The sequence below is a fragment of the Numida meleagris genome, chromosome 7 (assembly GCF_002078875.1).
Source record: "Numida meleagris isolate 19003 breed g44 Domestic line chromosome 7, NumMel1.0, whole genome shotgun sequence".
Classification (NCBI taxonomy): domain Eukaryota; kingdom Metazoa; phylum Chordata; class Aves; order Galliformes; family Numididae; genus Numida; species Numida meleagris.
This window is the reverse complement of record NC_034415.1, coordinates 22185954-22211418: the sequence shown is the minus strand read 5'-3', so window position 1 is coordinate 22211418 and position 25465 is coordinate 22185954. Positions and strand designations below refer to the sequence as shown.

Here is a 25465-nt window from a genome sequence, read left to right as displayed (position 1 = left end):
TTGTTTGCTTGCAACAGCTCCATGCTATTGCCTTCCTAACGTGTTTCTGCATGCCACAACTTTTATGTCTCCTGTGACCTGAAGGATCTATCCATTGCAAATCTGTGAGAGCCTTTCCGTCTACATGACTCTGGTGATGATATTGCTTCAGCCATGGGTGGAGTGATTGTGATCTGTGTCTCAGTCTAAGAAGTTGCGAAAACTTTGGAGAGTTCCAAGATATCGCAAAGAAAATTGCTGCAGTGATGAAACCTCATGCTCAACATAAATCATGGAAGAAAGTCTTACTAGGATAAAATAGCTAGAACCAGTAGATCTCTGTGTGATGTAAAATAGAGCATGGGATGAGTATGAATGAGTTTGAAACTGATTCAATAAGAAGCTAAATGCTTGGAGAGGAAAAAAAAATACGGCGGGAAGCAGAAAACAGGGATTTTCTTGTCTTTTATTAATGAAAAGAATTTTCACTGGAGAATTTTAGAATGAATTTAAACAAGTGTCTTTCTTTTCTGCATCTGTCATGTGATGTCTGAAAAATGTCATTACCATTGGCTACAAGTGACAAATTTCCTGCAGTGTTTGCCAGTCAGTGTCACTCAGAGTAGCAGCAATTAATGCTCAGTAGCTATTGGAAGGACCTGTAGGTAAAAGGTGATGCAGTAGAAATAGATATGATGATCCTGAGTGCTATTGTAATGGACTTCAAAAGTATTTAAAAAAAAAGAAAAGAAAAGAAAGGCTGCCATTAGTAGTAGATGTGACTTTTTTTGGAACTAAATGTTCCTTAAATTAAACATGTGGTTTCACTTGCAGTACGTTTTGTACATTGTCACCAATGAAGTTTAGGATTTCTTATTACTTTTTCATTAAAATATCTTACTGGTTTCACTCAGGAGGCAAAACTTTTCACGTGGCTTTAATTGTTTCTGTCATAAAAGTCATTGCATCCATGTGATAGAAATACTTTCGCAGACCACAGCTTCATATTGCCTAATATTTCTCTTCCATTTTCTCTACCTACAACTCATTGGGCCATCCCAGAGACAGAAAACGTTCCTCTCTTGCAATTAAGACCAAACAGAAACTTCTACTGAAGTTAGAAAAAAAAATCACTTTGTGTCAGTACTGCTTTATTAGATTTTTGCCTCAGATATCTTAGCTCTCAAATGCAAGCTGACATGGCTGCATATCAAAGAAGAGGGTTTATATTGACTTGTTTTCTAAAATTAGTGAAATTCTAGAAGATGAAATCAATAGAAGGCCTTTTGCTGCAGAGTTGGAGTCCGATGCAAGAGGTGGTAGTATTTCAAACAGAAGTTAAGACTTCTGGCAGTATTGCTTCATGGTGGTCCTAGAGAGGTCATTTACCTCCTTTTTTTTTTTTTTTTTTTTCACATCTCCTGTATACAGAAACTGCTAGAGTTTGGGTCTCACAAACCCTATCCCAGCAACCTTGCTGTTAGACTATGCTGCTGTCGTCAGTCTGGGCTTCCCTGTCACTAGTCCTAATTTGGATGAATGAGTGTAATTATTGTTGCAGTCAAAACAATGATTTGTTTCCAACAAGTGATGTCCAAAGTTGGAAAAAAAAATGGGAACTAGTGTTATCTCATTAGTTTGTTTTGCATCTTTTAAGGTATTCATTAGTTAACCAGTTAAATAAAAGTTAAATAAAAATTAAAAATAGTTTTCCTCAGAGTTTTGCTGTTCAGTGTCTACTTGATAGTTTTCTAGGAAATACTGTTGCTGTGCTTAGCTGCTGCTCCAGAGCAAAGGCCTCTCTCTTTGTACACCTTCTTAGCAGCACTCAACAAGTATTGTAGTCCTCTGCTTTCACCTTTTCTTAGCATTATCTCTCAACTTACTCATCAAATGTGTTTTGCGGTTCCAGAATGACCAAGACGAGTCCAGCCTTAGAAGAGCCCTCAGCAACAGCCTTGCCAGCTCTGCAGCTTTCTGAACAAGTCCCGCTGACATCTCCTTCCCTGAAGCCCCTACAAATGGACGAAGAAGACAGCCTGTCTCCTCATCTCTTGTTACCAGACAGCATCAGCCAGCTGGAAGAGTTTGGCAGGCAGAAGAAATGGCACAAGAAGCAGCACAAACACCATCGCCAGAGGCAGTTCAATGACCTCTGGGTTCGGATAGAAGACAGGTTAGTCATAACTTTCATGGCTCTTGTCCTCTTCCCGCTGCCCTTTACAGATTACAGCCTTGTTGATTAGACCATACAAAAGGTTGGAGAAAGGCTAAATGGGAGAGATGAGGAGTAGGGTGTTGTTTTTGGAGCATAAGGAAGAACTCAGAGGAAGGCTAATAGGAACGTTTAATCTAGAAGTCGAGAGTGAAAGCTGATACTTAGAACACTTAAAATATACAGAAAATAGAGTAGAAAAACAGGAAAACAATGCCAAGGAAAAATATTGTTTCCCCTTCTTCATTCAGTAATACTTTTCCAATCTTTACTGTCAGTTTTCAGCCAAAAGACTGAGCCATCTTCCAACCTTTCAGATTTTTACTGGGAGCTTCCAAGATTCTGATATATCTAACATTCGGCCTTCTGTATTTTGGGACTGAAAGTTTTTAATACCTCCAGTTGCCTTGAAAACAACAAAATGAAGCATCCTGAGTCTAACCATGCTGACTGTGTATGTATCTGCCTGTCTGTCTAACAGCATATCTATTTATGGCTTGTTAGAACCAGGTTAGGGCATGTCACATCTAAAAACTCCCAGTACACCGTGGAAATGGGAAGTATTCATTGCTATATGTTACTACACCTGGGAAACTGAGGCACAGGCTAAGTCATTCCTATTTTCACAACATCTTGCAATCCAAACAAGTTGGAGTTTCTCACAAGCTTCTCCTTTTACTGATGAAAAAATCTCTCTACATATTTGTGTTCTGTATTTTTTTTTTAATTTTTTTTGTTCATTCCTTTTAAAGGAGCAGTTGCCTTGCTTTTTGTTGTGTTTTACTGTATTCTCAGGATGAGTGATGTAAGTGTTGTTATTACAGCAGAGTATAGTAATCTTACTGTGGTAAGGTTATTCTGATGTTAATGCCAGCCTCGGTAAGGAGGATTGTATCCGAATTCATCTGCTTTTTCTCAAAGCGTGTTCAGTGTTGGATTCTCTCTGCGGAAGATGTTTTAGCATGAGGTAAAAAGCATTTGGTCTTATGTATTTGATTGCCCCAAAGACAAGGGGCTTCTCTGTCTGTCTTCCACCTGGGGGATGTTGAATGTTGGTGTCCCAGCATTTCATATGGGTGTCTGATCCAGTTCACCGTATATGTAATATGAGTGAAGTCCTTAAACAGTAAAATCTTACAAGAGCTTGGCAGTTAGCCGCGTTCCTTCTGCCCCTGTCTTATCTATACAGAAAGGATATTGGATTTTGGGCCTGATATGGCTATGGAAATGCGCAACTGGGGACTTAAAGCAGTGGTGCTTGCATAGCTTTGGCAGACTCGTGTTCCTTTTGTTGTTTTTATTTCAGTATGAAATATTCCTAGGAAAAGTCCTTCAAAGGGTAGCTGTCCAGGCTAGAGTTAAATTATTCACTCTGTGCTGGTGAGAGATTTCATCTGAATCAAAACCTTTTATCCCTTTACTTCCATTTCAGAGGGATGGAGACTGGGATGAGGAAACACAAGTTTCCGCTCCCACCAAGCTGGTGATGAACCAGACACTGTGTGTCGCCTGCTTGCTGAAAGATCCTGGGGAGATGTTAGTGGGAGATTACAGCCCTAGAAACAAGGAAGGGCTGGAGGAAGGGAAGCCTTAGTGCTTTCAGATGGCTTTAGTGCTTCTACAGTTCTGGATTAACTTCTGGTGTTTTCCTGGAAACAAAACAAAACAAGAACTACAAACTGTTCAGCTAAATCAGAGACTCACAGCCAGCTCTGGTTTCCCCATAAACTGGATGGGATCTCAACTTTCATAAACCGACTGCTGCATATTGTGCTTTTGGCAGTTGGGTTTCATCAGTTTTAATTGCAAGCTGGACTTTGCACAAGGCAGTAAACAATGTGTTCTTTCTAACTGGTTCCTTTCTGATTGGCAAGAAAAGAGCGGAAATTTGTGCCCATCCCTAGACTTCGTAGCATGATTGTTCTTGGGAAGAAACAGCTAGGGTGGCTAGTATGGGCAAATAAATGTTACTTGTGCAGCAGAGAAGCACATGGACTTGCATTGTGTTACCACAGAAAAGTTCACCAGCACTGAACAGTGGGACTGTTAGCACTCATTTCTGGAGGATAACTGGTATTCCTGGAAGCTCATACTCTGACCTAGCCCACATATCCATTATACATTTGCATATACTTAAATTGGAGCACCATTGCTTCTATATACAAAGCCAGTCTATGTGGACTGAGCTCTGTGCATATAGTATTATGGCTTTCCAAATGGTGGTTCTTCCCATTTGAGTTTCCTAACTCACCTGAATCTTAATTTTGAGACACAATAGAGAGATTTAGGTTACTGTTATTTTGGGGGGGAGTGAAAGCTGTGTAAAATTCATTGTTTCCATGAAAAGTCTCCAGAATTCATCTGTTTGAGCCATCTTTCAACCTGAAAAGTCAGAGAGAAATATACAGGTGGGAGACAAATCCAGGAAACTTTAAACCAGATTACTGATTTCTTGTGTGTACCTCATTGAACTGTGAAATGACTGTGGTTCATACTGCTCTTTTCCAAAGCTTTATTGACCATGGATTAGAGGATTTGATGAGCCATGAATTCCAGGACTTTTATGAACTATGGATTTCTAGGCTATCTCTTACACTCCCATGGAAATCTTGAGGTGTTTTTTTAAGCTACCAACACAGAAACAAAGGAAATGAACACAGGAGAACAATCTTAAAGAAACACCAAAGTTCTGACTCCAACCTATAAAAGCCAGGAAATCCATAATTAATGGTTCCACTAAGACCTCATCTTACACAGTCTTTCAGGTCTGATCTGAGGTTACAGCTACAATCTGAAATGGCCTCATGAAAAATGAGCCATCATTTAATGTCACACATCATTATTAGTATTTACTTTCAGTTATACCTTGGAGATTGTCCTTTCCTTTTTGTTCTGTCTTAGCAGCTGAGACGTTTGAGTTGGCAGCCCTGAGTGGACAGTGTTTAGATTTATGTGTTTGAAGGCTAGTACTGCTGTGGAGGATGAGAAAGCTTCTGCTGTGTCTTCTCCTCCTCTCTGACAGAGCTAAGATTTGCTGATCTCCTGGGTAATAGGCTACACTGAACAATTCAGTGAAGGCTAATAAAAAAGTAAAAAACATTGATGAAATCTGTGGTTTTCTCTCCCATCTGCCTCCTTCCCTGCAAATCTAAACAAGATGAAAAAGTTCTGCCTGGCTACAATTCACATTTGAAATTGTTTGTCAAGAGTCAAAACGAAATAGAGATTTCAAGTAGCAGGACTTTTTTTCTTTTTTAATGACTTGATTTTACAGATACGAAGCCTTCCCTTGGAGGAATTTGAAGGCAGACAATATTAAGACCCTAGCTAGCTCTCATAGCCAAAAGCCAACTGGGGCAGCAGGAAGGGGAGACAAAGCCCTTGCAGTGGAGGGCTGCAGTCTGGCAGGCAGTGTGTGTCATTGTTCCTGTTGACACTGTGTTAGCTCAGTTTCCCCCTGTAATATATATAATTAATTACAGATCATTCAGTGCTTGTTCATGATGAGCTGCTAAGTGAATTGAAAGAACAGAGAAATGCCTGTGAAATTTCAAAGTAGCAAGCGAAGGCCAAATTTAGCATTGCACCTTTGTTCTAGGGCAGGCAAAAAGCTTAAGGTTACAAACCAACAGACCAAAAGAGTGGAGAACTCTCCCAAGAGGAGTGGGAGGAAGGCTCTGGGGTGGAAGGGAGAAGTGTTAGTAACTGGGAGAGTGTCTGGGAGGTGTGAGGCTTGGAAGGAGCAATGGCAGCTGGAGGATGTGGAAGAGGAATATGGTTGCGAGCAGAAGGAATTAGAGAGGACATCATGGGCAGATTGTCCATTCCTACTGCCAAGGCTGAGATCTGAGCAAAGCCAGCATTTGGACACTGAGGACACGCAGATGCTTCAGTTGCATAAAAAAGAAATTAAAGGAAAAGAATTGTGATGAGAGATAAGAGATTCTTGTCCTAGATGTAAGCTTAGCCCTGCAAAACCTACCATTAATGGGAAATGAAATTAATTTCCCTTGTAATTGGAGAGGGCATTTTTCTGATAGCCCAGTGCTGACTATTCAACCCCAGATGAATGCAATGACATCACAAATATAAATTTCTTTTAGAAGCAATGGTTAGTTTAGGGGGGAAAAAAATTATACCAGTGATGGATGAAGGGGATACAATGTGTAATAAACTGCACTAAGTGTGCCTGTATAGAGTGAACCTTATCAGTTTGGATGGAATTTAAGCACTTAGGCTGTTATCCTTTCTTTTAAGACAATACAGTGATGGAAAGCAGAACTCTGTCAACTTAGACAAACTTTTAATTTCACTTAACTGCATCTGAAGGGTAAATTTCAGTAAATGAATCCAAATTGCTTCCTTTTCACAACATGCAGTGCTGGAATACAGTACTTAACTTCATTAAAGAAAAGGCTGCTTTTCTTTAGAGGAGACCTAGACACTTTTGAAGTCTAACAGGTAAATTGTGGTCAGATGATTTCCCCTCATATGGTAGCTTTGAGATTGAAATTTCCATCACTGGGGCCTTGTTTGTTTAAATTACCCTCTCCGCCTCTCTGGGAAGGATTCTGCTTGGGGGCTGCGTGCCTACTGCAGGGAATCGCTGCCTCCTCCAGCCTCCATGCAGCCAGCAGAGTGGTTGTCACCACTGCACATGCCCTGTGTTCAGCCCAACCTTGTCCAAAGGCCAAGGATTAGGAAGTAGCTTCGGGGGCTTTCTAGCTTGTTACAGTGTACCTGCCTCCCAGAGGGACCCTTCCAGCTGCCAGGAACAGTGGGAGCACAGGCGTGTTGAAGTCACACCTCCCTCCCCTTGTCACACCTCATTGCTGTTTGGGGCCTGCCTGCGTTGTGTGGCCCATTGGCTTTCCTCCAGCACTTCTGCCTGCCATTTCCTTCGCTGTTCTCTTGCCAGGATTTCTTTCCTCCTTGGGAAACATTCATAATCACAGTCCCTATCAGTAACTGCCTCCAGTCTCCGGAGCATGGTGCAGAAATACCAGGAAAATCCCATGGCTTGGCAGCAAGGATACTTTGTCATGCTGAGTGGTCTCAGAATATCTCCTGAACAATTTTCCATCCCAATTCCTCTGCAGATAGCACCTTTGTATCTTGGACTGGCCTCAAATCTCTTAGTTTGGCCAGTTTTCAGTGAACTCTGTTGGATATCTGTCCGGGGGCCAAAGAAGACGCTTTGGCCACTGAAGCAGTGTGCATTGGTTCTTCCCTCTCCCTCCAGTCAGGATCAATCATAGTATCATTAAGGTTGGAAAGGCTAATAAGATCATCTAGTCCAACCATCAACCCATGCCTGTGACCACTCTCCACCATGTCACTTAGTGCAATATCTCCCCTTTTCTTGAACATCTCCAGGGATGGTGACTCCACCACCTCTCCAGGCAGCCTGTACCAGCGCTTCATAAGAAGCAATCGTGCTTCTGTGAAGAGGTGAGTCCTCAGCTCCTCCTGAGCAAAGAACAAAGCATGAGGTTTACTGTACTTTCCCCTTACTGTTTCCACTTGATCCCCCTCTAAGATGAGCAGATGGCTTGATGCCTCCTTTCAACAAGCATCGATGTTGGCACCTCTCAGCAGCCCTAAGTGCTCAAGCCCTCCTGTGGAAGTAAAATATCATCACAGTATAACTCAGTGCAGTATAAATAAGAAACAAATCTCCTGACTATAACATATGATATGGTGATGACATATCCTCTGTCCCTAGATGGTTTTTGTTGAGGCTTCTTGGATTATCAGGTTGGTCAGAGTGCACACAGCGTATTAATTAAGGCTGTGAAACCTGTGTTCAGCACAGAATTCTCTTGTGCATTGCGATAACGGATGGGAAATCTTGAAATTTGTGTCCAAAACTCTGGCATTTCCATGCTTATAGACCCTCCCTGTCAACTGGCCATGAGTGATAACTTCTTACCCCTTGTAAAGTCAAAGAATAAATTTGCTACTCTCCAGATGGGGCTGAAAAGATGTGCAGGCACACTTTCACCTGCTAGATACACAAAAAGAAATGTATGCTTTACTTTGTTCTGTCAATTTCACATAGTTGAGTGTTTCTGATGTTCTCTGTAATATACAGATCCAGTGTGATGAAACACAGAGATTGGCAAACTTCAGAAAATACAAGCAAGGGCTTTGCATTTTTATTTTCACTCTTATATGTCTCACCACCACTATAATGAGTGTGAAGCTGTATGTATAACCTATTTTAATGAAAGCTATAAATACATGAAAATCAAATCATTAGAGATAACACTAAAAATAGATGAAAACACATGAAAGTAGACAATTGGAATATAGATATCATTCTTTCATGAAACTAAACTCTTTATTGGCAATGCGTTAGGTATTTTATTTTCATGAAGCTTAAATCCATCATGAATATTAAACCCATATTTTTCAAGGCAAGCAAGTAACAAAATTGGAGCATATAAAAGCTAAGATTTTTGAACAGTGAGGTATTTTTCAGCACTGAGTATCCAAGAACACTTTCTGCTTCTTCCTTCTTGATGCTGATTAAGATTGAAAACACAATTCAAGAGGTTTTATGGAACCTATTAAGAGATTTCACTTCCTTTCTTGTTTTCTACTTTTCATTTGGCATATGTTGAGTGAAGGTAGTCCACGTTGCATGCTTATATGCATCTCATTTGTATGTATTTTTGGTTAAAATTAGTCCTGCCATTGCAAGCCTTCTTAAGCCACTTAAGATCCACCTGATGCAGCACAAATAAAATGTTTGCTTAGGATTCAGTTTCAAAAATGAGCAGCTGCTGAGTTATGATAATCCTTTCACTGTCATTTTTCCAGTGATGCACATCCCCACTTGTTCTGCTCTTTCCCAGCCAATGCTGTCTCGTTTCCATGCCCACTGCCAGGGCTGCTCTTAATCTTGAACAACCTGTTTACTTTTCAGTTCCCTGGTTCTCCATTTTCTGCTTGAATTTTCTTGTTCTTCTGTACTTGTTCTACCTGCCCTTTTTAATGCTGGCTGTGTGTGATTGGCAGAGAAGGGTACAAGGGGACCATTGTCCATCTTCATCCCCAGACCTCTGGACCATGGATACCATCTCCACCTCTCTGGGTTCATCCCACAGGAGGCTGCAGTCCTACAAGCACTGCACTTTGCTTCTGTCAGTCCATACCAATGAGAGTGTGTGCTTTGGGAGCCTGCAGCCTTCAGCAGAACCTCTTTGATATGAAGCATATCTCTAGTAACCAGCATGTCTTCATCATCTGGCATTAGTGCAGACTGCAGGAGGCATAGCTAGAAACCCTTCTATATCTTTTGCGTTCCTGCTGGATGAGACAGTATGGCAGTGTTTATTCTTTGCTAAATTCATGGTCATCATAAAGCACTCCATGCTCTTTCTGCTGATATTCTTCCTTCTTTTGGGAGCCTCGTGTGACCAGTTCCAGAAGCGCTGGGGACTTGCATTTGCTCTGGATGATCTCATGCCCAGCATGGTCTCTGCCTTTCATTTGCAATGTAGGTTTAACTTTTGCACCTTTGAACTGTGGTCTAGACACCCATAAAAACTAAGTTATTGGTAAAACCTGTGAAGATAAGGCACTGGATCTTTTTTTTTTATTTCTAAGTCACTAGATATGTGCTTACAGTTGGCATGAAGTTGGGGAGAAGCTGGAGAAGTAAGTTTATTTTACCTACAGTTTGTTTTAATGTTAATATTAAGCTACCATGATTGAATGGGTTAGACTCTATTTAAGGCTTCTCATCCGCAACTACTCCACCATAAATATTAGGTTTCAGGATTGGAGCTGTAGTACAAAATGTCTCCTGTGCAGAGAGGCAAAAAAAGCAGCAGAGCATTTATTCCACTGAAAGAGTTAACACCAAGTGAGTTTAACTGTCTTCTGTGTTAATGCAAGGCTTTTTCTCCATCTATTTTTAGTCTGTTCCAGCAGCGTATCCCACTGTGGTCTGGTATGCAAGAGCTTTGCTGTGAGGTTTGCAAACACTTGTATTTTTGTGTTGTGAGAACAGAGCATTTGTGTGTTATGGGAGTGTGTGTTCCTTCGGAAACTGAAAGGGAGCGCAGACCATGCATGTGATCCATGCACATGTTTATTGTTGCCTGCGAATAACCATGTACAAATGGGCTCTGGAAGAGAGCTTGTTAGCAGATGTCGTCATGGCCCTTCCAGTTTATAAATATGAGCCTTGACATTTATATTTTCCATATCCAGGGCTTTCACTGGCCAGATGTTCAGAGGATTGGCTCTTTGGAGCCTTTAACTATGATGCCTTGTGGCATATTGCGTATTGCACACAAAAGAAAAACAACTGTCTTTCTGACTCATATCAAGCAGATAAAAAGGGAAAATGCAGTGGATACCCTCTCGTAAATGGAATCCTTCTAAATCTGAAATGCACTTTAACATAGCTCTATAAAGCTCTTCTTAGTCACTCAGCTGAGAAATAAGTTGTCTGGTTTAACAGGCAAAGAAAATTCAATACACGGTAGCACTTCTCCCCTGCTGTTTGGGGTGGGTGAAGAGCGTGGTTTGTGTTAAGCTTGCAAGGTTGACTGCAGTTGCAGACACTGTACAAAGTGCTGAGTGGGCTTGTGCCCAGGGAGAGTTGGATTTCTTCAATGCAGAACTGGGTAGTAAAGCACCTGCGCTCCCTAAATCACAGCTCTTCGTACAAAAAGAGATTCTCCATTAGGAAGTGTTGTGCTTTCCCTGTTGAACGGGTTGGGGACGATCTCCACGTTCAGACTCTCAACCTTCACCGCAAACACTGCAGTCCTAAGTTGAACGTATGCATTTGGATAACCTTCATATCTAGCAGGCATCTAAATCCTCAGACACTGTACATCTGCTGATTTGCAAGGTAAAGCTTCAGGCTTAGCAGAGCTACATAAAATCCATAACTTATCAGAAACATCGTCTAGTGAAAGCACTTGGTTACCATAAAGAAAAAGAAATCTGTCATTAAAATTCAGTGGAAATGCACATGTAAAGCTGTACCAATGTTAACCCAGAGGAGAAGGCTAAGGAGCAGCACAGGCAGCACTGCACACTGAAAACCCAGTGGGACCTCGAAGGGCAGCTGTGGCCTAAGTCCAGTTACTCACTGGAACAAAGGAGAGGTATGATTTACCTAAATTCATATGCTTTCAATGCTATAAAAGCTGGGTTCCTGCAATTATGAAAATGCCAGGCCAAATTCTGATTTCACTCAGATCTCCCCTTTACAACTCCTGCATAACTGAACAAAGTAAGCATTATACCTGGGGTCTGAGCCCATTAAGCTGGAAAGAGAGGGAACCCAGCCAATTTCTTGTGAGCTGCTAGATGTCAGGGATGCTTCGCATAGCACTACCATGGAGAGGCATGATGCAGACCATGCTCACGGAATTCTTTGGCTCAGTTCTGCAGAGACACTTCAGGGTCCTGGCTATGACACCCAGCAGGGAAAGCTTGTGCAGCCTTTCCAGCCCTGCAGGCAAGCAGGTGGCTTTGTGTGAGTCACCAGTGACATCTCCAGGCTTTCAGAGTGTTCAGAAGCTCTTGTGTTGAGGCTGGTATCATCATAATTGCTTTGCAATCAGGAGGAAGGATCTCAGCCTTAGAATCATAGAATCATTAAGGCTGGAAAAGGTCTCTAAGATCACACCACCAATATTGCCCACTGACCACGTCCCTCAGTGCCACATCCCCACGGCTCTTGAATACCTCCAGGGACAGTGACCCCACCACCTCCCTAGGCAGCCTGTGCCAGCGCATCACTGCTCTTTTGGAGAAGTTTTTCCTAATGGGCAATGCAGCAGTTTAATGTTCTTCTCACCTCTGCCCGGTAGATGTGCCTTATGAACCTCTTTATTATTATTATTTTGAGAGTAAGTCTGCTGGAAGGGAAAAGAAGCCAGTGCTTGCATTCAATACTGCTCCAAATGACAGGTTCGGAGATCTGACCCAACCTTAATTGTTCTTAGTAAGAAAGAGTCTGGAAAAATAACAAGCAGTGAGCAGGAAAGTGAGCCCAGTGAATTAGAGAGAAAAATGCGATACAGACTAAGTGGAGAGAAAAAAAATGCTCTGTGGAGATGGAAAAAGAATGTGGAGAAGGAAAAAGAAAATTAAAATCAAATGGAAAAATGCAGTATGTTGGACATCCATTTAAGCCAGTTTATATTTTGTTGTTCATTCTGTTTCTTAATACATTGCACAGGCATCTTCTTAGCTGAAATAATTGTGTGTCTTAGAGAACAGTCTTGGAGAAAATACTTAATTTGACAGGATGCTTTAGGTGTTTCCCCAGTGCTGCCTATTCTAAATCATTTTAAAATCTGGAGAGGAAAGTCGATATCTTTTACAGTGTTTAACAAGAAAGTGACAGGGTCAAATATATACATCTCTACGAATGTATGTGTTCCCTAAGCACATCTAAACATGTATGGTTAATTCTGTGCATCTGCAAAAAATATTTGAGCCACAGGGCCCACACAATACCAAACAAACTTGAATGCACGTAGGAGAGGGCAGACTGAGTCATTCTGTTTCTAATTAATTGGAAGGTTGAACCCAAGGAATACAGATTATGAATTTGACCACCCCAAAAATGCAAATTGTTTTGCACGTAGGGCTGTTTTAGTGTGAACAAAATACAGACAAAAGAGATACGTTCAGCTCATTCTTGGAGTTTGGTTCAAAGCTATTTGATGGCTGTACCATCAAATGAACCCTTTCCATATTTTAAATTGGTAGGGCTCCCAAAAAACTTCACAGATTGCATCGCTGGTGAGATTTTTACAATTCTAAGCTCATCTGTACATGCATCCTTGATGTTCTTGCTTACTTTGGCTGTAAGTGCTGCAATTGTTATCTGTACAATGACCAGTGGAACAAGTACTTGGTTATCTGAGCTGTGATGATGAGTGCCTTAATTGCACATACAAATCAGGTACACAGCCAGATGTGTGCAGAGGGTGGGGGTGAGTTGGTGGATGTTTTTGAGACCACATCACTATTTAGACTCTGGTGAACACATCTTGGCTCATGGGTTCTGCATCAACATCTGAAACGAAGTGCTCTGAGCTATTCCCCTGCTAGCAAGACCCTGGGTAAAACTGGAATGCATTATTCTGGCTCTGTGATTGCCTCGTTCCAGTGCAGAATCACAGAGGGATATTCTTAGGATATTAGAGAATCATCAAAGCATTTCTTAGAAGGGCAAAGGAAAGAGCTAGTGTTGTCATCTCCTGCCTCAGGACCACCCAGGCACTCTACAACAAATCATAGGTCTTCAGCTACAGTATCTTGAATTACTGTTCACAGAGATTTAAAAGTTTTTTTTTTTTTTTTTTAAAAAAAAAAAGGATGACATGTAGTTTCCTGACAGGCTGGTTTTAATAAGGTCAAAATCTTTGTTGTTGCCAAATCAGAGAAGAATATAACATCTTTAAGTCATTAGATGGGAATGGGGTAATTACTAAGGGGGTGTGCTTCAAAGGTTATTGGTTTTTACAGCATTCTATGTTTTTACACCACTCTGCAGTTGTCTGAAAAGTAGCTACAGGCCTGATTCTGCTCCTGACACATGTGTGGGTGCAAGATCTGTGGGGAAGGTATTTGTAAGGTTTTCTTGCAGTGTTTCAGGGCAGGAGGTTGAATAGGGCCATATGCAGTCTTCTCTAGGGATGGGGGAAACTTAAACCTAACCATAAGGTGCAAAAAACCAAACCATTCCCACCCGCTGAAAGTTCAGGTCAGAAAAGTGCCCTCAGGCTGTGCTGGGGATGTTTCTCACCTGCTCCTTCCCTACCTGCTAAACACATGCACATGTGTCTTTCCTTGCACCTCTCTGTCGCCACTCTCACACTGACACTTCAAGGTCCTGACTCAGCTGTGAGTCAGGAGAGGAATAGAAGTGAAGTGATTTGACAAGATTTTTATGCTTCACCGGTGGGCAGCATGGGGATAAAAAACAAATGTCCTGGCTGCCAGCCCATGGGCCAGAACTGGAGACATTTGAGCAACGTTTCAGTATTGAACTCCTCTTGCTAATATCACCGTGACCTACCTGGATCCGCAGGGCCCCATGAACCACCCTCTCCTCCTCTGAGGCAAACCCAAGAGCTCCCTAAGAGATGGGACCTGGAGAAGGGACACCAGCAGTATCCCTGCTGCTGTGAAGTCATCATAGAACAGCTTGGGTTGGATGGGACCTCAGCGATCATCAAGTTCCAACCCTCCCCACCATAGGCAGGGCCACCAACCTCCAGATCTGGTACTAGACCAGACTGCAGAGGGCCCCATCCGCCTTTGTCTCAAACACCTCCTGGAACGGAGCATCCACTGCTTCTCTGGGCATCTGTCAAGAACTTCCCCTGACATCCAATCTAAACCTTCCCTCCTTGAGCTTAAAACCATCCCACCATTCCACCTTGTCCTATCAGTGTCTACCCTTGTAAAAAGCTGATTCTTCTCTGTAACGCTATAATGTGATGGAAAGTATGGCACTGCTAATGGGGTGGCAAAGTCCTAGGCTACAGCAAATGAGGACAAGCCTAATCACAGCAGCCAGAGATGCAGAAATGAAGAAAATTTGCTTACCTTTGGAAGGCCTCGGGTAGGCAGGGATCTCCAGCAAATTACTCTTGCCTCCACTGCCAGCCCTTAAATGAGATCTGGGATGGGGTGGATCCTGACTCCACCTCTTCTGCTCACTCAGGTGCATTGCATGCACCTGAGCTCCCCTGGGTTGGCCCTGCCTTCCCACCAGGTGCTCCATCACTGGTTCAGGCCATGACTTAGCATTTCTGCTACTCTCCACCCCTTCACTTCATGAACCAATGATTGCACAGGTTGAACGTAAGCCCTTTCCATCACAGTGATCGAGTACAGTGCGACACTTGGTACAATTTGCCCCGTACAGTGTAGACTGACAAAATATAAGACAATTGATGACTGGTTCTTGGTTGAGGTTCAGGTTCCTTTGTGGGCCAGTACTCAGTGGTTCTCCTGAAGGCACATAGTTGCTTGGACCAGGAAAGGCTTGGCTCACATTCCATCAGTCCCATATAGTCCATCACCAGGTGTCATGCTGATCTTACAGTGACACTGGAGCATCTTGATGTCATGTTGCTCCTCCTGGTGATCCTGTGGACTCAAAGAGACTCACAGGGAGTAGCATAGATGTTTCTGTGGTACCAGAAGGGGTAGGTCCACCCTCCACGGCAAGATACAGGCCATATTCCTGTCCTACGTCAACACTTCAGCTTGCACTGGGGCAGGTCCTGGCTGTCTGTACCATACCCTTTGGCCCAGTATCTGACACTGCAGAATTATATCGGCTTCCAAAGGTTGGGGTCCTGATTTGCCACAGGGATGCGATTAAGGTCCCCTTAGTGATGAAAACCAGCGTTGACCATGATGTCTGCAGGCCATGTACCTATTACTGGGGGAACTACCAATCCCCCAGCCTGCAATAATCTACCCCAAGGTGCAAGTAGGCCGGCACCACTTTGGTCCTACTTGCACCTTCCAAGGCCATTCTATTTTGTGGGTACCGGGTTTTAGGATTTCAGAAGCAGGGAGCAGAAGATTGTTTTGATTGCCTATTTGGGGTCTTACCTGATTATCGGTGCCTCTCATTTGGATCCTAAGCAGGGAGGCCCATTTTGTCTGTAGCATCTTCAGGGCACTGGATCTGCCATTTCTAGGCCTTTCATCCAGATCCCACAGGGTTTTGTAGAGCCTCTTTGTCCACCCCTGCAGGGAATGAGAGTCCCTGTCTTCAGGGCAGCCTTAAGAATACCATTATAACATTCAATAAGGCTTGCCCATCTTGGATTATACGGCAGGTGGAATCACCACTCAGTGTTGTTTTCTTCTGCCCAGCGTTGTACCACTGCATCTGTGAAATGAGTCCTTTGGTCAGTCTTGGTGACTTGAGGTGTGCCATATGCAGCCATCAACTTGGTGAGTGCCTTGATGGTATATGCCTGGTTTGCTCTTGGCACTGGATAGGCCTGCATTAGCCCATTTGCTGTGTCAACACGGATCAGGGCATATCTCACCCCCTCAGACCAAGGGAGGGGCCCAGTGTCATTGACCTGCCATCACTGGAGAGGATTGTGTCCTCTCGTAAGATGGGCTGTTGTTTCAGGCAGTGGTCAGCATGCCTGGATGATATCAGACAGTTGTATGGGCAGCCCCCATGCTTTAGCAGCTGCCCATGTTCTCTTTTGTCCAGCATGCTGCAGCTTCTGATATAACCAGCAGGTGATGTTCTCAGATGGTGAATCCTCAATTCATTGAACTCAAGCCACTGTGTCTGCTTCATCATTTCCCAGTGACTCTAGAGGTTGATGGCCAGAAACGTGGTATACACGTATGGTCCCGTGTTTAACCACATTCCATATATCTAACCACATATCTCTGCCCCAGATTGGTCAGATGTGGATAGTCCATTACTGGGCGGCCCACTGTGCAAACCAAAGAGTGAGCCCCCAGTACACAGCCCAGCTATTTGTGCAGATATTCAGTATACCGTCACAGAGTTCCTTGGTTATAACCATCCACACAGCTCGCAGTTCTGCCCATTGGCTATTCTGACCATCCGCCTCTTCAAACCGGATCATTTCCGTGGAGGGATGGTATGCCACTGCTCTGGAGTGTCTGGGTCCCTCTGGGAGGTGGAGAAGGGACACCAACAATATCTCTGCTGCTGTGAAGTCATCATAGAACAGCTTGGGTTGGATGGGACCTCAACGATCATCAAGTTCCAACCCTCCCCACCATAGGCAGGGCCACCAACCTCCAGATCTGGTACTAGACCAGACTGCAGAGAGCCCCATCCGCCTTTGTCTCAAACACCTCCTGGAACGGAGCATCCACTGCTTCTCTGGGCATCTGTCAAGAACTTCCCCTGACATCCAATCTAAACCTTCCCTCCTTGAGCTTAAAACCATCCCACCATTCCACCTTGTCCTATCAGTGTCTACCCTTGTAAAAAGCTGATTCTTCTCTGTAACACTATAATGTGATGGAAAGTATGGCACTGCTAATGGGGTGGCAAAGTCCTAGGCTACAGCAAATGAGGACAAGCCTAATCACAGCAGCCAGAGATGCAGAAATGAAGAAAATTTGCTTACCTTTGGAAGGCCTCGGGTAGGCAGGGATCTCCAGCAAATTACTCTTGCCTCCACTGCCAGCCCTTAAATGAGATCTGGGAAGGGGTGGATCCTGACTCCTGACTCAGGTGCATTGCATGCACCTGAGCTCCCCTGGGTTGGCCCTGCCTTCCCACCAGGTGCTCCATCACTGGTTCAGGCCATGACTTAGCATTTCCACTGCACTCTCATTTTTATAATCCCCTTTTAAATACTGGAAGGCTGCAGTGAGGTCTCCTTATAGCCTTCTCTTTTCAGGCTGAACAAGCCCATCTCCCTCAGCCTGTCTTCATAGGGGAGGTGCTATTGCCCTCTGATTATCTTCATGGCCCTCCTCTAGACCCTCTCCAACAGCTCCACATCTTTCCTGTAAGGGTGCCCCAGACCTGGCCTCAGTACTCCAGCTGGAGCCTCATGAGGACAGAGTAGAGAGGGACAATCCCCTCCCTGTCCCTGCTGGTCACTCCTCTTCTGATGGAGCCCAGGATACCATTGGTCTTCTGACATGCAGGAGCACACTGATGGCTCATGTTTAGTTTTTCATGCCCCAGGACACCCAGGTCCTTCTCTGCATGGCTACTTTCAAGGAGTTCTTATCCCAGTCTGTATACATATCTGAGATTACTCCGACCGAATTGCAAAACCTTGCACTTTGCTATGTTGAACCTCATTAGGTTCACATGGTCCCACCTTTCAAGTTTTTCAAGGTCCCTCTGGATGGCATCTCTTCTTCCTAGCATGTTACCCGCACCACTCAGCTTGGTGTCATCGGCAAACTTGCTGAGGATGCAGAGTCCACCATTGGTGTCATTTATCAAGGTGTTGAAGAGCACCAGTCCCAAGACAGAGCCCTGAGGGACACCGCTCATCACCAGCCTCCACCTGGACATACTGCCATTCAACACAACCCTCTGTCTACGGCCTTCCGACCAATTCCTTATCCACCGAGTAGTCCATGCCTCAAATCCGTATCTCTCCAATTTAGAGATAAGGAGCTGGTGGGGGACCATGTCAAAGGCTTTGCACAAGCCCAGGTAGATGACAACAGTCACCTTCCCTTTGTCCACCGGTTTCATCACTCCATCATAGAAGGCCACCAGATTGGTCAGGCATGACATTCCCTTGGTAAAGCCATGATGGCTGTCCAGGATCACCTGCTCATCTCTCACGTGCCTTAACATGTCTTCTAGGAGTATCTGTTCCATGATCTTCCCAGGTGAGGCTTACTGCCTGTAGTTCCCTGGGTCCTCCTTCCTCCCTTTCTTGGAGTGATGTTTGCTTTTTCCCAGTCCCCAGGGACATTGCCCAACAGCCACGACTTTTCAAATATGATGGAGAGCGACTCAGCAACCATATCAGCCGGCTTCTTCAGGACCCTGGGATGCATGCCATCCAGCCCCATAGACTTGTATACATTCAGTCTCATGAGGCAGTCTTGCTCTGCCCTTACAGCAGGGGGGGATTTACTCCTCCAGTTCCCACCTAGATGCTCAGGGATGTGACCTTCAGAGATGTGAGAAATATGAGAATCCTGGCTGCCAGTGAAGGCCAAGGCAAAGAACTCATTTGGTACCTCAGCCTTCTCCATACCTGTTGTAGCCAGTTCTCCTTTCTCATTTACCAGTATTCCTCTTTAGGAAAGACACGCTGGTAAGCTGTACTTACCAGTAAAAGCCCACAGCAGGACGTGAACTATAGCTGAGGTTCAGCAGGCCTGAATTCCACAGAGAGAGCGCTTAAGAACAGCTCATTTCTTAGAGATGTGTCTTTGTGGGGACGGAGTGTCCTCTGGAGATGTCTCATTCCCCACTGACTGTAGAGAAAACACAGCTGAATAGCTCTGACTACAAGCCTGCCTAATTGTAGCCTGTAGCTACAATTAATCCCACCCTTTAAATCCTGTTAAAGTCCAGGGCATCTGAAGGACGGCCTGTAACTCTCCGTGGTGGCATCTCCTGTGGGTAGTGCTGACAGCCTCACTCTTGCACTTCTGGGAGGCATCCCATCCTTGCATGCAGCATCCTTGGGTCTTGGCAAAGAAGATATCCTCCCACCACCCATCCAGTGATTTGCCTCATGTTGGGCACAATTTGATAGGGCACCACAGCATCCTGGCATGCTTGGTCATGACTTACTTTCTGTCCTTTCAGAGCCATTGCCTTGTGAAAATTGTGCTTCCACTTCCCTCCTTTCCCTCACTACCTTCTTCTTCCTCCTAGAGATAAGCCATGTCCTAACAAAGAGCTGGGCTCTTTGCAGACATAGAACCATAGAATCGTTTGAGATGGGACCATTAAGGGCCATCTAGTCCAACTCCCTTTGCTTCTGCACAGGGGTTGGAGGCTCCAAATGTTCATTCCAAAGGGGAATGGCTGGCTGGCCAGCAGTCTCCAGGGGAGACAGAGCACTGAAATAAAGCGAGATCTGTGCTTCAAGTTCTTCACAGGTGGAAATGTGGTTCCCATTGATATCCTGTCGGAAGAGAAGCTCAGATTGATGGTGGCAGGTTGTTGAAATGCTCCTGATGTTGTTGACTGACCCCTGTACCGACAGCGTGGCTGCAGCTGTCTCTCTGTGCTCGTAGAGAGGGCGGATTCTTGCAGTGTGGAACATGGAAAATGGCCAAAGACCTGGGCTCCCCTTAGCCCCAGGGTAAAGGGAAGATAATAAAGATAAGGCTCTTCCTTGGCTCATCCCCTGTGTTCTCTGTTGGCCACAAACCAGTGTGTGAGATTGCTCACTCATTCAGACATGCAAAGGCACTTTACTACACTACTGCAAATGAGTAGTGGCCTCCCCTGGACAAAACCCCCACTCCTTAATCTGATCCAGATTGGAGTTTTTTTTTTTTTTTTTTTTTTTTTTTTTTTTTTGATGAACTGAACGAACCTTGCCAAAGCATGAGATCTCTTGGCCTTGATCCTGCAAGAGGTTTTAGAACGTGCTGAGTTGTAGGTATGTGCAAACGAACCTTGCTGGGAGCACTCGTGCCTGCAGTGCTAAGTGTCCTGCTCGTTTGGGACCAGGCAGCTCAGCATCGTGCAGGACTTATCCCTCTGGCTGCAAGAATGGTGTCCGTTGGAACAGCAGTGATGAAGAAATATACAAAGCTTGGGAAACTGTAGCTTATGCTGATCTAAATAATCCCTTTCAGCAATACATAAAATCGTAATCCGAAAATATCGAGATGGAGACTTCACGTTCCCTTTAAGAAGTTACTCTAATAATCTTCACAGTTAAATCCTTGTAGTGTTTCCAGTGTGATTTTTTCCTAGTGTTCTTTTTTTTTTCCTTTTCTTTTTTCTTTTTTTTTTTTTCCCCCAGCTTACTCTAGTTTCTCTTTTCTGAGCACCTATTCTTTTCTTTCAAAAGGGTGGACAGACTTCTTGCCAGGCAGCTTGGTTACATACCACAGCATGTTGGTCCCAGCACTTTAGGCAGATGTATTTTTCAAATCTTGATTAGTAAGCTTGGGTGACATAAATAGGTCCGGTTAGTTCCAAGAATAATTATCTTTGCTAGCAGGACATTATTTCTGATCACCAGAAAAATGATACGATCAACTCCTTTCACATCTGTTCATTGAATGAAAAGGAAAAAAATAGGGCAAAATTTGCTTGAGAAGGAACAGGAAGCATATGCTTAATATCACTTAAAACAACACATCAGAATGTTAACATCAAATTACAAATGCAAAGTAGCCATTACTGTATTTACTCAAAAAAATTCTTTCAGTTTACCAGCTCATTAGGTTTTCAGTTGAAAAATGCATGTTTTTAGGGTTCAATCCATGCTGGCACATCATCTTGATAAGCCGCTTTCATCGGATTCTGTACTGTAAGAAAGGCTGCCTGAGTCTACATTTGTTTATATTTATTCAAAATACTTGTCATGTGTTTACATAGCTCCTTTGATCCAGGAAAATCCCCAAACACTTTTTAAGTTCTGCTTTAAAAGGCCACTTCCTCCGCTCTCAGCGGAAACCATGTTGGGACTCAAATATGGGAGCAGATAAAAAAATGCATGCAAATACAGAATCACAGAATAGAATCATTAACATTGGGAAGAGATCCCCAAATCCAACCATCCACCTACCACCAACATTGCCCAGTAAACCTTGTCCCTCAGTGCCGCATCCCCATGGTTCTTGAACAGCCCCAGGGGCGGTGACCACACCACCTCCCTGGACAGCCTGTGCCAGCGCATCACCACTCTTTTGGAGAACAAATTTTTCCTGATACCCAACCTGAACCTCCCCTGGCACAACTTGAATGTCCAGAACTGAGCCAGTCCTCACCCCGCTCAGAGTACGTCAATTTTCCATCAGCTTGAGATTGGTTACTGGGAGCATAAAGGTGGTTTGGGAGCAAAGGAGTGAAGAGACCGTCTTCATGAAAATTGCAAAGCATGTGGCTCCTAAGTGGGAACCAGAGCTTCTCATGCACTTTCACAAGGACTTGCAGAAAAAAGTGGGGAGAATTGTTCAGACAAATGATAGAAGACGGAGGCGAAACATGGTTAAGTCTTCAAACTACTTGAAAGGCTCCTGAGAAGAGGAAAGAAGTAAACGTGTCTGTGGGGACAGCAGAAGTCACGAACTTGAGCTGCAGCATGGGATACTTGGTGAAACATGAGGCAGTAATTCTGCAGATCTCTCTGCAGAGACTCTGGAATTGCTATCACTGTAGGCAGTTTTGAAGACTGGATTAGACATACATGACAGGAGGGGTTTCAATCTCCCAGTCTTTGCGACAGATGGGTCAGCAAGTCCCTCCTAACCTTGCGTTCTGTGATTTTGCTGTGCTGTCACATGTGGTCAAACCTGCCCTGCTTATAGGAACAAACCAAAAATTAGACTAAAAATTTATTTCCAAGCTCCTTGCAAACTAAACCAGAGCAGAAATTCCCCCATGGGGCCATGTGTGCATTTTATTTTTCTATTTTAACATGCTCCCAACTCATCGAGGTGCTTGAGCGTACCCCCAGCACAGAGGACTTGATTCATGTAATTGGATTCAGTAGGGTCTGTTTGCACAGCGTGTGCCTGGGGCCCCATTTTGAGAAAGTTTTACACGTTCGTTCTAGTGGTGGCAATACAATGTATGACTAATGCACTGATTTGAAAAACTGCCCTATTATCTGATCAAAAGTACAAGCTCATGAACGTGATACCGCAGGTCATTTGGCTAAAAGACACCTGGAGTCTTCCAAATATTTAAAACAATCCCATACACAGAAGCAAAAAAGAGACATATGAACAGCAGAGCCACTGGTTGCCTATTTGTCAGCCCTCACATGGAATGTCTTACTAAAGACATTTTTATCAGATGCAAAAAACTCAAACATACCCTCAACTGGCAAGAGAAAGTGTGATAATAATTTAGATTATTATCCCCTAGGTCTGTGATTCATCTTGTGAATCACATGTACATTTCAGGAAGGATCTAAACCTCCCTGACGACAATGGGAAGTGTCCAGTTGAGTTCAGGGGACTCTGCTTCTGCTTTCCTATGGGACTCAGTGAGATCCCACATGAACAAGCAAAAGTGCTCAGAGTGAGTTTGGAGAAGTTATCTTCTGTCACCTGAGCCACCTTTAAGTTGTGGTTGTAATCCAGCCCAGCTGCCTCAACTTGTGTAACCTGCAGGAAGAGGAAGACCCCCAAGGGGCATGGTGGGGATGGGTTGGCGGTTGGACTAGATAGATGATCATAGTGGTCTTTTCCAATCTTAATGATTCTATGATTCTACCCCCTGGAGACTTGAGATTTCTCTCCCTGCTTGCTATGGAAACAGGGAAATTACAAACTCGAACCAAAGATTTTACAAGGAGGCTTGTAGTGTTTGTTAAGAGGGATCCTACTCTTCAATTATCTCTAGACCACCTGGGCAGTAGGCTAGCATGCTAAAAGTGGAGTTGCATTTAAGGAAATATATTATACAGCTAAGCTATGATTCATCTGCTATTTGTGTGCCTTGTACATGTTAATGGAAACACACTGTTCTTCTCTATTAAAACACTTAGGGATTTTTTTGCTAACAAATAACCCCACCTAACAATATTTATCTTAACAAAGAAGCATTTATGGAAATCTAATGTCTTGAAACTAGTAAAAGACCTCACTGGCTGAGAATAGTGGTAAAAAATTCTCAGGTCTTTTGATAGGAAAACCTGGAGTTTTCCTATCAAAGTAAATTGTCCCTTTTTTCTGAAAAATACTTCTGTTTAAGGGAGGAAAAAATCAAAACACTTCTGGCAGTAGGCTAGAAAATGGAAGCACGTCATACAGAAATGCAAGGTGTTGTTTTAAGACTCCTTTAGGAACCCTTTGGTTGGCTGTGAATCCCTGGCCTGCCTGTCCCCGACCCAGACAACTCACAACATTCATCCCAGAGGTGCAGAAAGACAATCTGTGCAAGGGACATAGTACCTTGTAGTCTCACTGGAGAAGCAAGCCCATAGAGTGGGTCAGGAGTAGAATTTATCCAAACTGCAAATCCCATACAGCATTGCGGCAATATTTGAAAACCAGAAACCAGACCTTTCTTGTAAACTTAATTTTAACTTAGGGCTAAACTGTTTATTTCTGTAAAGCAACAAGTCACCTAAAGAAGAGTTCAAGCACTTTACACGTACTTCCTAGGAACAAATGGTAGGGAGTTGAAGCAAAATTATGTTCCTGTCATTATTCTAGATCTGTGCACCACAGTATCACTCAACAGGGTAAATAAGGTCTGCCTCAAAGGTTGGAGTGTGACCGCATTTCTCTTGAAATACTCAGCATGTATAGTTTTGTCAGAAGTTTGCTTTAATGATGCTTTATATTTGCTGTGGGTGTGCCATTTGTATTTGATGTTACACGTACTACAGGAGCTTGAATAGTACCTAATCTGGCATAATTCATGCCAGCATTAACTGTTCAAAACCACTGGACAAATTTAAAACAGAGCATTAAATTATCCTGGATCTACTCTTTTTTGATGCAGTAGCACAAGATCAGAAGCTGCATCATCCATTAAAGATACAAACCAACCACTTACTATAGGAATTTAGACAAGAGCTTTCTCCAGCATAGTGATTTCAGAATTCTCTGTTTACAGCAGTTTGTTCTTCTGGAGCAAGCACTCCTTCTCACTGTCAAGACATAATACTGGTTAAATGGAGTATCTGTTCTCAAGAAGCAACTCCCATATCTTTAATTCTACTCTGCCTTTCCTTTTTCTCCAATTCATTGCATATCAGTTAAGATCCCACCCAGAAAATGTGGTGACAGTGTAAAGAATGAAGAAGGAACTGAGAAGAATTGTCCTAAAACCCAGAGTTAAGTGCTATGTGCAGTGATTGTCTTTTGCATTTGATGTTGACCTGCAGTGTGTTTACCAGTGCCCTCTTCTGGGTGGACTCTGATCTTCTCACAGCTTATGAGCAGTTCAACACTTTAAAAGCATCTGAGCTAAAAGCTCTGAACAATGGTGATAATTATATGCCATCTTAGTTTTGGCTTAGACAGAAAAAGGCAAAAGCATTCATTGCTACTAAATTCTGTGGATGAATCTGGAACAAAGTATTGTTCCTTTTATCTGATGTTATGCAAGGCATAGCCTTTTTCCTCCAGGGTCAGGATCTGAGATACTGTGGCTAAATACTTACAGAACTGCACAGCTCCTTTTGCCATAAAAAAATTATGTGAGGGTCATTTTTAGTGCTCCCAAATTCCCTCTGTGGAAGATTTAAGAAGTAAGAGAGAAAATCTGCAGATATTAATGTCACATCTTGTTTTCAGAAGGACTTGTCTTTTTCCCCCTTGCTCCACAGCAGAGCCTTGTTTTTAAGTCCAGAATCCACCTTGCACAGTCTGCACGTTCATGTATTCTGCTCTATGACAACTGGTGGATTATGGACCATCCAGTGCTGGGTGCAAAGGAAGCATTTTATGAAATGGAAATTACAACTTAAAACTTGCAAATCAATGGAGAACTGAGCTTTTTGACCCTTAGTGCCATGGGAATCATGATGAATTCCAACCTGCACATTCAAATCAAAGCACTAATTCAAGCTGCAATCAATAAGCAATCACACCACTACTGAGGCAAAGCCACAGCTGGAGGAGATT

At 43.5% G+C, this 25465-nt stretch overlaps 1 protein-coding gene and 1 long non-coding RNA gene across 2 annotated transcripts in view; one reads left to right on the top strand and one right to left on the bottom strand.

Annotated features, from left to right (window-relative positions):
* The window catches only part of TRABD2B (TraB domain containing 2B), a 271338-nt gene that overhangs the window by 240201 nt on the left and 5672 nt on the right, over positions 1–25465 (top strand). Inside the window, exon 6 of the mRNA XM_021404635.1 lies at positions 1892–2155. Within this exon, the coding sequence (XP_021260310.1) occupies positions 1892–2155 (264 nt within the window). The remainder of the gene's footprint in view (positions 1–1891; positions 2156–25465) is intronic.
* LOC110402496 overlaps positions 20230–25465 on the bottom strand; it is a 69864-nt gene continuing 64628 nt past the window's right edge. The window contains exon 3 of the long non-coding RNA XR_002441127.1: positions 20230–20927. This is a non-coding gene — a long non-coding RNA (uncharacterized LOC110402496). The remainder of the gene's footprint in view (positions 20928–25465) is intronic.